The 12,945-nt window shown below is 45.2% G+C and overlaps 1 protein-coding gene across 1 annotated transcript in view; it reads left to right on the plus strand.

Moving 5' to 3' along the window:
• Window positions 1-12,703, plus strand: part of LOC126237525 (ragulator complex protein LAMTOR2) — a 44,220-nt gene extending 31,517 nt beyond the window's left edge. Inside the window, exon 3 of the mRNA XM_049947700.1 lies at window positions 12,293-12,703. Within this exon, the coding sequence (XP_049803657.1) occupies window positions 12,293-12,439 (147 nt within the window). The 3' untranslated portion in view covers window positions 12,440-12,703. The remainder of the gene's footprint in view (window positions 1-12,292) is intronic.
• The last annotated feature ends 242 nt before the right edge of the window (window positions 12,704-12,945 follow it).

Here is a 12,945-nt window from a genome sequence, read left to right on the forward strand (position 1 = left end):
ACCCAGGAGGTGCTCTCTGTGCTTACATTTTGGACATACGTCTCCAGCTGTACGGCAGACCTTCGGTCTGGTGACTGTGGACAACCAGTCCGTGAGAGAAGCACCTGTGTTCTGCCACATGTGTGTGTCAGTTGTCACGACCGCTACTCCCCTCGCTCACTGGATTGCCCAGCTTACAAGAGGGAAATGAACTGCAAGAGTACAAGTCACTGTATCACCTGTCTTATACTGAGGCTCACCAAAATATGAGAGATTCCACCCAGTGTCACATTCCTCAACTGTTACACCATTACATCCTTTCCCTCACGTACCTTTTCCTTATCCCAGTTCTGCCCCTGTCTCCACTCCCGCTCCCCTGCAGTTCCAAAGACCTCCCGTCCAGGAGCCACTCCCCCTCCCCACCCAGAGAAGTGCGCCCCCTTCTTCATTCTTCGGCACGTGCCGGTGATGGGGGTCCCAAACAGGACCCCTCTCTCCAGTATCTCTCAGACCAGAAGCCTCCTACCACAACTCAGCCACGAAACGCACAATCTGTGCACCCTGAGGTAGCCCAGTCTCTTTTGGTTCCAGATCTTACAGACGCCTGCACTCCCTCTGCGTGCTGCCCTCCTCCACCTCCAAAAGAGAAGGAGAAACTTAAGTCTGAAGACAAGGCCCCCTTGATTCACTGACCAAGTGACACAACCTCCTCTTGGCGTCTTTATGTCTAACTTGGACTCTTGCCACACGATCGTCCAGTGGAATTGCAGTGGATGCCATGGTCACCTGCTGGAAATACAACCTTTTCCGATGTCATTAGTGACTGGACCCCCTTCTGTCTCCTCCTTGGGCACTTAAATGCCCACTACCCACTGTGAGGGAGTGCCACTTCTACAGGTAGGGCCTCCTAATTGACCGACTTATTAAAGGCTTTGATTTGTGTCTCCTCAATGATGGTTCCCCTACCCACTTCAGTGCTGCTCAATGCACCTTTACTGCTGTTGATCCACGCTCACCTCCCCTTCTCTCGTGGCTTCCCCATATTGGTAATACCGCGATGATCTTTGTGACAGTGCCCACTTTACAGTGATTCTATCATTTCCCTGCTGCTTCCAGGCAGACAGGCCCCCATGTTGGGCATTGCAGAGCTAATTGGCTTTTATATACGTCTGCTGTGCACTTCGACACATCCCTCTGGAATTGCATTGACGTGGTTGTGCAAGACGTCTGTGCTGCTGTTCTTCGTGCTGCTGGCACTGCTGTCCCCCTATCCACAGGTCGTCGTCGTCGTCGACCGGTACTACGGTGGACCGAGGATGTAGCAGTCACTGCCCAGGACCGCTGACGGTCACTGCAGTGATTTAAATGACATCCTTCATAGATCAGCCTCCTCACTTTTAAGTGTTTCAGTGCTAAGCCTTGTTACCTTATTAAGCAGAGTAAAAATGAATGCTGGGAGCACTATGTTTTTTCCCTGGGGCTATAGCATCAGTCAGCTGTGCAGGGTCTTAACTTCCAAGATGGTCTGTGCACTGATCCATTGGTCCTGGCAGAACACCTCGCAATACGCTTCGTGACAGCCTTGGCGTCCTCTTCCTAACCTCCTGCCTTTCTCTGGCAGAAATGCAGAGTTGAACAGACCCCTCTCTGTTTCACGCCACACCGTGCTGAACCCTATAATGAACCTCTCACGAAATGGCTCTTACCCCTTCGTGTGCTGTGGTACAGGACCGCATAACATCCACAATGAGAAGCTCCGACACTTGGATGTTCTCCGCATTTGGCTTGTGGATGCTTTCCCATCAGAATGACGACAGTATTGTTATCTCCATCCTTAAGCCCGGGAAGAACCCAACGTGTCTCAACAGCTACTGCCTGATTAGCCTGACAAATGTACTTTGTAAATTGCTCAAGAGGATGGTTAGCTTCAGCTTATGTGGGTACTCAAATCTTGGGGCCTTTTGTCCCCATATCAGAGTGGTTTCTGGGAAGGACCAGTAAATTTTAGTTACCTTTCGTGACTGGGGCTTCTGTGGCTCCCTTCAGACTTATCCCCGAGTTTTTATCTCAATGGCCCGTCTGGGTTTTTGTTGGCACTGCACCCAGTGCCCATCGGAATCAGGAGAACGGTATCCCACAGGATTCTGTGTTACCCGTCAAACTCTTCCTCGTAGCCATCAATGGGCTTTTAACTGTGTTGGGCGTGTCGTTAGCCCAGTGTTGTACCTCGACAATTTTTGCATCTGGTGCAGCTCCCACTCGTTTACATATGCTGAGTGCCGGCTCCAAGGCGCCACCCAACAGGCCTCTGCATTGGCCATCTCCAACGACTTCGTTTTCTCTCTCCAAAATGCAGGTTATGCAATTTTGTTCTTGACCCGCAGTACACCCCGATTCAGAACTTAATTTAGGCGACCAGCTCCTTGATGTTGTAGCACTGCCCTGTTTCTTGTGCCTTATTTCTGATAAAAAGTTGATGTGGCTGCCCGATATTCACCACCTCAAGACTACATGCTTACAGAAGCTTAATGCTCTCTGTCTCCTGGCCAACACATTTTTGGGTGCAGACCATACCACTGTTCTCCATCTTTACTGTGTTCTGGTCTTGTCCAGACTAGATTATGGTAGTCAAGTTTGACTCAGTGGCTCCTTCCACTCTGCAAATACTTGACCCTGTTCATCACAGTGGGGTGAGTCTGGCTGTTGGTACCTTTTTCATTAGTCCCATTGACAGTCTCCCTGCAGAAGCGTGGCTTCTCCCTCTGCAAATACGACAGAGCCAACTCCTGGTTTCTTATGCAGTCATCATTTGCCAGTTTCCCTATCCAACCATCCCATGTACTCTGTCCTCCTTGCAAATGAGGGATGTCTCCCTCCTGACAACTGCCCTCCGATGGGATTGCTGGTTGGAATGCATCTCACTTCCCACTGCCGGGATCTCCATCTCCGTTCGCTGGAATGCTGCCCGTGTATTTCCTCCCATATCCCCGTTTGTATGGTGCTTAGACCACAGTTTAGGGCTAACCTATTTCAGGGTCCTAAGATCTCTGTTGTCACTGTGGTATTACAGTGGTCTTGTACGTGTCATCCTTACAGAGTTCCAGGGTGCCATCGTCTTCTGCACAAATGGTTCTAAGATAATAACTAAAGTGGAATATGCTTTCACATCTCCTACTGGCTGAGAACACCATTTATTTCTGGGATTATGTAGTGTGTTCACCGCAGAGCTCCTAGCCATTCACAGAGCCCTCCATTTTGTTTCTCAGGCCTCCCTCCACAGTGTTTTAATTTGTACCGACTCAATGAGCAGCCTGCAGGCTATCAACCGATGCTACTCTTGTCATCCTTTGGTCTCTGATGTCCATGGGAATCTCTCTGCCCTTGGCTGTGCCACGTGCTCAGTTGTCTTCCTCTGGATCCCAAGTCGTGGGCATCCCAAGGAATGAACTGGCTGACTGTTTGGTTAGAGAAGCAGATCTTACCCCCCATTCCCTTTCATGATTCCAGCTGCAGATATGCTGATCTCTGTCAAATCTCTCTTTGCCCAAATGTGGAACGACAGCTTGTGCACTACTGCTCACAGTAATAAACTCGGCACAATCAAGGAGTCTACTGCAGTTTGGCGATCTTCCTTCTGCTCCTCTCAGAAGGAGTCGACTGTTTTATGCCATCTACAGATTGGTCATACAAGGCTCACCCATTGTTTCCTCCTGTGTAATGAACCTCCACCACGATTTGATTTTGGAGCCAGACTGATAGTATTCCACATTGGTGGAATGTCCCCTTCTTTTGGCCCTTCATGCTAAGTATAGTATTCCAGATTACTTAATTTTAATATCAGCAGACGATTCAGAGATGGTGGAACTGGTCCTCGGTTTCCTCTGTGGAGGTGGTTTTTATTTCCAGGTATAAGGTTTCGCTTTCCTCCTGGAACAGGGCCAGGGTGATTGTGGTTGGGACCTATCTTCATGTCTTCTCAGCGTGGGACCCCACGGCCACTCCCCCATGGAAAGGCTGCTCCTTTTTCTTCTGGTTTTTAGATTTGGTCTCACCTTTTATGCCTTTTACTGTGTGTGTTTTACTTCATTATTTTATAATTTGACTCCCCTGACTGGATCCATCCATTTTTAGCAGACCCCCTGTTTCTTCTGTGAGTAACTTCAGAACCGCGGGACTGATGTCCTCGCCATATGGTCACGTAAACCCTCTCCATTAATTAATCAATCAATCAATCAAAGATGGTACCCATGACCTTGTGGTGATTTCAGGGCATTAAATGCCACGACAGTGCCAGACCGTTTCTCAGTCCCAAACATTCGAGACTTTTCGGGTATGCTACAGGGCAGTGCCATAGGTTGTGATAAGGCGTACTCCCAGATGCTGATGGCTCCCTGTTACACTCCTGGAAATTGAAATAAGAACACCGTGAATTCATTGTCCCAGGAAGGGGAAACTTTATTGACACATTCCTGGGGTCAGATACATCACATGATCACACTGACAGAACCACAGGCACATAGACACAGGCAACAGAGCATGCACAATGTCGGCACTAGTACAGTGTATATCCACCTTTCGCAGCAATGCGGGCTGCTATTCTCCCATGGAGACGATCGTAGAGATGCTGGATGTAGTCCTGTGGAACGGCTTGCCATGCCATTTCCACCTGGCGCCTCAGTTGGGCCAGCGTTCGTGCTGGACGTGCAGACTGCGTGAGACGACGCTTCATCCAGTCCCAAACATGCTCAATGGGGGACAGATCCGGAGATCTTGCTGGCCAGGGTAGTTGACTTACACCTTCTAGAGCACGTTGGGTGGCACGGGATACATGCGGACGTGCATTGTCCTGTTGGAACAGCAAGTTCCCTTGCCGGTCTAGGAATGGTAGAACGATGGGTTCGATGACGGTTTGGATGTACCGTGCACTATTCAGTGTCCCCTCGACGATCACCAGTGGTGTACGGCCAGTGTAGGAGATCGCTCCCCACACCATGATGCCGGGTGTTGGCCCTGTGTGCCTCGGTCGTATGCAGTCCTGATTGTGGCGCTCACCTGCACGGCGCCAAACACGCATACGACCATCATTGGCACCAAGGCAGAAGCGACTCTCATCGCTGAAGACAACACGTCTCCATTCGTCCCTCCATTCACGCCTGTCGCGACACCACTGGAGGCGGGCTGCACGATGTTGGGGCGTGAGCGGAAGACGGCCTAACGGTGTGTGGGACCGTAGCCCAGCTTCATGGAGACGGTTGCGAATGGTCCTCGCCGATACCCCAGGAGCAACAGTGTCCCTAATTTGCTGGGAAGTGGCGGTGCGGTCCCCTACGGCACTGCGTAGGATCCTACGGTCTTGGCGTGCATCCGTGCGTCGCTGCGGTCCGGTCCCAGGTCGACGGGCACGTGCACCTTCCGCCGACCACTGGCGACAACATCGATGTACTGTGGAGACCTCACGCCCCACGTGTTGAGCAATTCGGCGGTATGTCCACCCGGCCTCCCGCATGCCCACTATACGCCCTCGCTCAAAGTCCGTCAACTGCACATACGGTTCACGTCCACGCTGTCGCGGCATGCTACCAGTGTTAAAGACTGCGATGGAGCTCCGTATGCCACGGCAAACTGGCTGACACTGACGGCGGCTGTGCACAAATGCTGCGCAGCTAGCGCCATTCGACGGCCAACACCGCGGGTCCTGGTGTGTCCGCTGTGCCGTGCGTGTGATCATTGCTTGTACAGCCCTCTCGCAGTGTCCGGAGCAAGTATGGTGGGTCTGACACACCGGTGTCAATGTGTTCTTTTTTCCATTTCCAGGAGTGTATATTCCAAAAACAATGATTATAACACCTTCCGGGCTATTTGAATTTCGATTTAAGCCATTTGGGTTATGGAATGCTGCGCAAACATGGCTGCAATTCATGGATGAGGTCTTATGTGGATTAAACTTTTTCACCTATATCGATGATATTTTCATGTTTTCATGAGACGAGGAAGAACACAAGAAATGTTTACAGCAATTGTTCTGTCGTTTACAGAAATTTGATGTCCTTTTAAACTCTGACAAATGTACATTAGGATAAAGCAAGATCAAATTCCTGGGTACGAGGTAACAGCAGAAGGTATAAGAATCCTTCCAGAACATATACAAGCAACAGTAAATATGCCTCAACCAGAAACATACGAAGAGCTGCAGCATTTCTTGGGATTGATATATTTTTACAGATGTCACTTACCAAATGTTGCTGAGATTGAGGAGGCCGTTAATGCAGTGTTAGCAGGGAAACGTACAAAATGGTAAACATCAGGTGCTTTGGTCGCAACAGATGACAGGAGCTTTCTCTAAACTCAAGGATTCATTGGTGTCAGCTACTCTGTTGTCGTCAAAGTCATAGTGCAAGGCTGACTGTAATGGTTGATGCAAGCCAGAGCTCCATAGGTGAGCAATGCAGCAGTAGTTAGCAGGGATATATCAGCCATTGGAATTCCTTTCGTTATTGGCAATGTAAAAGGGATAAAATTTCCATACAGATTTAGAGAAAAGACCTTCTCTATTTGTACTGACCGCCGCCCAGTAGTCAACGCCTTTGAGAAGATCCATCAAGAGTGTTCCCCATGCTGCTTCAGACATTTGTAAATCATTGGACAACTTAACCAATGGACTGAAGTCACATCAATGGTTATGACAACATTGTGGTGGACTGTCTGTCAAGAACACGTACAGGGATTCAAGTAATTTCATGGCTAGCTATTGCGTTGCCACATTGCGTTGAAGAACTGCAGAGATTAAAGGAAGACAAAAATTCGAGTTATGAATTAAAAGAAATTTACATACCTGCCATGCGGGCAACATTGTAAAGTGACACAGCATGCAGTCAGATTAGCCCCTACATTCCTGAACAATACCTTAAGATCATATTTCACACAGTTCACGGCCTTTCACATCGAGGAATCCACCCATTGGCACGTGCAGTTACTCAGCGTTTTACTTTACCGAACGCCGACAATGATTGTTGACAACTGGCAAGAGAATCTTTACGGTGTCAACAATGTTAGGTTGGACGGTATGCATTTGCACCCATTGGTAGCATCAGTACTTCAGCAAAAAAATGTATCCATATACATGTAGACATCGCGGAATCATTAACCTTGTCGAAATGATATAGGTACCTACTTACAATTAACCACTGTACATGTGGACTAGAAATGAACATCTCAGCAGAGACAGTGGTTAGGAACTTTCCAGTGTGTGGATAACCAGATTTGATGTCCCAACCCCAGTGGCAACTAGCCAGGGATGTCAGTTAAGTATGAACTTTTTTCAGAGCTTAAGAGACTATGTGGAATTTCCCATTTGCGGAACTACAAGCTATCAAACTACCAGCAGTGACATGGTAGTAAGTCTCCATAGAACTCCTAAAGCTGCACTCATGTGTCACTACGAGACACGGACCGAAGCTTTGGCGATAGTGCTGCTTGGGTTGCGAACAGCTGTTAAAACAAATATCAACCTAGCACCAAGTTAATCGGTTGTTGGTCAGCAGATTCGTATTCCTGCCAATTTAGTAGAGAAACAAAATACAATGATACCCTCAGCTAGCGTGCTGCAAGGGCTTTACAAAAATTGTGGTGTTCAGTGCAAAAACTTTATCCGCAGGCTCCTCTGCATCACGCTACCATATCTGTATTTAGTCGTAAAGATATTCATCAGTGTTCACATGTGTGGTTATGAGTAGATGCAGTCAAACCACCATTGTGCCAGACATGTGTGGGAACATACAAGTTGTGAAGTGTAAGACACATACTTTTGTTATAGAGCAAGAAGGCAGGGCCACAACAATCTCTATAGTGGGACGAAAACTAGCGTATATGGCAGAGGAGGAGGAGGACACAGTGCGGCCTAAAACACTCAGAACCACAATCAACCAATGTAGAGAGACATAAACACCTGACTATGCAGCGGGCTTTACAAATGAGAGGAAAAGTAGTTCACAGGCATGTGAGAAGAAAGAGGACAAGCAGCCAGTTGAGTACGCAGTCCAGGCAGAATATAGAATGTGGGCGGGAAGAACAGTCATACCTCGGCGTCCCTACACTCCAGATGCCTCTGCAGCCAATCCCTTGCAGCCACAGGAACAGCAAAAAAAAAAGTGGGCACCTGCTGTGGTACCTTGTGAGAGACACCTCGATAAACAACAGGACTGTGCAGAGAAGTGTTCTCCCAAGCTGGACACCGCCTTTATCATACATATCCAGAGGTTCCAGGCGCACCAGGGTTTCAGAAGATTTTTATGGTCGGAAGAGAAGAAGCAGCAGCCACAGTCTCCAGACAATCATCACACAATGGTATTTGCATGCCCCACATTGGAAAAGGGGGCATGCTATGGTGACTTTATTCTTTGTGATTCACTGGTTGTCATAGCTTAGTGTTTTATCAGAGTAGTAATAAAGATTTGGTTTTTTGGGTTAGACACGAACCTAATAATCCAGGTATTTCGGAGAGTAGTGAGCAGCTACAATATGTTTAAACACCTGTCTGGTATCTCCTCTAGGCTTGCAGTTATTTCTTAATTAGTGTTGTTTGCATCTTAAATTTGCAGAACACCATTCTTCAGTAAATGATAGACTTGATACACTCCATGTTTTATCATAGTAACTCACCACAGGACTTCATATTCTATTCCAGGAGTAAACATAAACTGCTAGTTATAAAATTTCTTGGCTTCACAAATAACATTGTTAGCTTTTTTACATAGTTTGAAAAATTCATGAAAAGCTTATTGTTCTTAGTTGTGGTGTATACAAACAACAGTTCTTTTTTTTCCCCGCTAGCTTTTTGCAGTGCTGTGTGGATATAAACTTGATTGTAAATTGTATTACAGAATGCAAACGAAAAACAAATTATGTTAGTCACCACATAACAAAGTATTAGGGTGCTTTGAGTTGTAAAGTCTAGTTTCAAAATAAATATTGTGCGAAGGACTGCTTTCTAATTTTGCATTCCTTATCTGGGAAGGATATTGTAAAACAATTGCCCTAAGTACAATAACCCTATATGTCCACTCCGAACTACATGCCACAGTGCTGTACATAGTCACGTAGTGCCCCACTACAGATGGAATTTCAAACAGAAATGCGATGTAAGATGTATGAACAGAGCAAACACAAAGCACGGGCATCCTTTGTCATTGTATCAGCACATGTGCAGTAATGCTTGATTTCTAGTGCTCTTTTGCAACTGCTCAAACGAACCCACTTTGTGGGAAATTATTGCAAACTGCATTTTCCTTTTATGCAAGGTGAATTGTTACATGTGAGAATGTGTGATGAATTTCTTCCTTTGACTCTGAACAATTTCAGGACTTAACCACTTAGAAAAATTTCGGGCCCATAAGACCAGACATGTATGTCATTATTTAAAATTTTACTGGGACACTTACGTTTTATATGTCTTAAAGCAGGGCTTAACAACTGGCCAGTTTTGAGTGCGAGCACTTGCGTCTGCTCAGGCACGTGCTCGCGAGCAGCTGCAAGGTCGTGGAGTAGGGAGGGAGGGGAAATGCGCGCGCACATTTGAATAGGGCCGCAGCGTGCCTATTGAATTCGCGCCGACTGTGTAACGTTTAAAGTACTACGATCAGCTCTTAACAGTCACTTCGCTGGTTAAGAATCATGTGAAGTCTCCGTTGTGTAACCCCAACCATGCTTTCGCAGTTCAACCCCAATTGGGGGGAATTGTATCTGTTTACAGAAAAAGATGGTGTTGCAAAATGTTTAGTATGTCACAAAACGCTGAATTCTTTTACGAAATTTAATTTGCAGCGACATTATATGTCGTACCACGCGAAAGACTACGGACGTGGAAAATGTGATTGACCAGATCGTGCACAGGAAGTTATTAAACTTAAAAGGAAGCTATCCGAAGAAGATCTGGACGACGAAGAAAAATCAACTGAGGCAGCTCTCAGAGTGGGTTACAAAATTGCTTTGCTTTTAGCAAAATCCCTGCGCCCCTTAACTGATGGCGATTTAATAAAGGAATGTTTGGTAGTTGCAGCGGAACATTTGTGTCCATCTCAAGTTGAACAGTTTCAGATTGTGCCATTATCTAACATGACCATTATGCGTCGCATACAGGACATGGCAGACGACGTCCAGAGCCAGCTTGCAAATATCTGTAAAGATTTTATGACGTATTCTCTAGCTCTGGACGAAAGTGTTGATATCACTGGAACAGTGCAGCTTGCCATATTTATTAGAGGTGTTAATAGAGATCTTCAGGTGAGGGAGGAGCTCCTCGATGTAGTAGCCATGAAGAACACTACAACCGGAGGTGATATTTTAAGTAGTGTTGAAGAAAGTGTTGAAAATATAGGATTGTCGTGGAATTCTTTAGTTTCAGTGTCTACAGATGGTAGAGGCATACACTAAGCTAATAAAATTATGAGGCACGTGTACATTCTCCTTTATTTGTTTCATTTGTCGCAGTAATAATTGGTGAGTGATATCCCTGCAGGTGGCCGCGGATTTACATCGACTGGCGGCAGCTGTTGTGTACCCCACGTGACTCTCCCCACTCTCCGCTCTGGTCCGGTAGTGGGGGTAGCGTGCTCGCGCTGCTCCGTGCCCGCGCCTTGCTGCTCACAGCTTGCTCCGCGAGCACGTATGTTGTGAAGCCCTGTCTTAAAGGGTAACACATGCAAAGAAGACACAATATTACATGTGAAAGTGTAGCTTTCCTTGTAGCTGTGCTATATTTATAATAATTTAAACCACGAACTTTTCCTATTTGTGTGTTCACGCTGTTAAACAGTGATGTTGCTCTTGGCTGACATCGTGTGTCCTATATTCTGAATTTGGCTGGTGAGATCACATGATGGGAGTGACAATTGGCTAATAAAAGTGCATCTCAATCTCAGTTTCAGTGCTTCTGAAACTAACATGCTGTGTTTGGTGGAATTAGTATTTATATTTTTGTAATAGCAAAGTGCGCAGCATATATGTTGCTGTGCATCCAAAAATCTTTCCAAAACCTTCCTCTTGCCCCTCCCCAAGGTGCCAATATACAAAACATTTACCATTTGGAGGATTGATAAGTTTTACAGTTCCGAGGAAAAGTATATTGTTATTTAACACAGAAAATGTGTATTTTCACCCAGGAAAATGTGTATTTTTTATTTTATTTATTTTTTATTTTATTATTATTATTATTATTTTTTATTTTTTTTTAACCGCATAAACACTCAGCTAGATGAAATCCTTGCTATTTGCTTAAAGTTGTGGTACGAATGGGCGTATCGCCTATCTTGACGGTTCTCTGAGTGAAAAGGTAGGGTCTGTATACTGTCTTGTTTGACATGACTCAGAATACTTTAACCTCCTCAGAATCCCAAACCTGTTAGACTGTTGTGTGTGGATTCCCTGTCTCTCATATGCATTTCTTCAGTTCACCCTTCCCCCCCAAAAAAGTGAGTGCATCACTGAAGATTAATTGTTCTGCAAGGTCATTTTTGAGCTGGTTCTACATGTCAGAGCAAAACTACTGATGGCATTATTGGGTGCTGTGGCTTATAACTTGGAAGAGATGCAATCTGTACAGGTTCACTGTTAATCACTTACGAAGGATTTTGCATGTAGTTGGCTATGGGATGTTCAGTGTTGCAGTACCTTGACAGGTAGACCTTGTAGGGCTTTGCAGCAGACTCCTCCTACCTTCTGTACCACGTCGCTGTGCTGGTGTTAGCCAGTGATGTCTTTTGAAACTTGCCATGGGAAGCTATTTGTACACTGATTGACAATGGGCAAATTGTAGCGTGTCTGATCCACCACCAACTGTCAGTGGTGCTGTGCTTTTCAGTGTTTTCCAAATTAACGTGCGAACACCAGACTAAAAGAACTTTGGTTTTTCTTTCACATACTATACCATTTGTTACCTTATATTTAGTGATCTACTGATTTTGATTTTTAAAAACGAATTATTCGTGGGCTTCATAATTACCCTGTGCAATTTTTAAACCGAAACAGTGTCATTTACTGTGTCTACACTCCCATTCTCATACAAATGGCACCTTGTTCTAGTTAAGACCTCAGTACAATCTTTTGAAGCAAAAAACAGTTGTGGAACAAAAACGAGATCTTCATATGTACAGGTTGCTTAGTAAAATTTCACCCTCATTTGATAACCTTTATATTTAGCTGTACAAAACCTAGCCCTAGATTTCGCTTCACTCCCTTATTAGATTAAAAACTGTTGCAAATTTATAATAATACTTCTACAGTATGGCATGCATTTATTTATTTCCTTGTTTTTTCACAGGAAGGAAAAGTGGCAGTGACACAGGTTGCTAATCTGCTCCTCTGTCTGTATGCAAAAGAAGGTGTTGGATTTGGGCTTCTAAAAGAAAAAGCACAGGCACTTGCAAAGTACTTGGATGGACCACTGAAACAAGTTGCAACATCATAAATAAAATGGATTTCAACTTTGTTACAGCCAGTTAATGCTTATTTATTTACACTGTAATTTTATATAATTAAAATACAAAGTGATCTCATAATGTTACAGTTCACACTTAAGTCATCAGTTATTAAGGCAAATTTGTTTTAATACTTGTATGGTTTTTATAATTGATAGTGCTACACAAATTTGTTGTTGCTTCTGACATTGCTGATCGATATTCTTGTGTTGCGCCTTTGAGCAAATACATTTGAAGTATAATCGTACCACAAATATTTAATTAATAATTTACAATTGGACATCCCTTTTGTAAATATTTTTATCCTTCCCATGAACCTACAAGTGTGAGTGCAGATGTAGTCCTTTAAGAACAAATAAATATGACAGGTAGTCCAGTTGGCAGGTACACTGTGGTGGTTCCGCCTGCTTTTATTTCTTTGTCGATTGACGGATGTCCTCGGTGTCAACGTACTGTGTTGCTCCAGTGGCTGAAAAATGAGTTTGGATTAGACACT

This window comes from Schistocerca nitens, chromosome 2 (genome assembly GCF_023898315.1).
Source record: "Schistocerca nitens isolate TAMUIC-IGC-003100 chromosome 2, iqSchNite1.1, whole genome shotgun sequence".
Lineage (NCBI taxonomy): Eukaryota > Metazoa > Arthropoda > Insecta > Orthoptera > Acrididae > Schistocerca > Schistocerca nitens.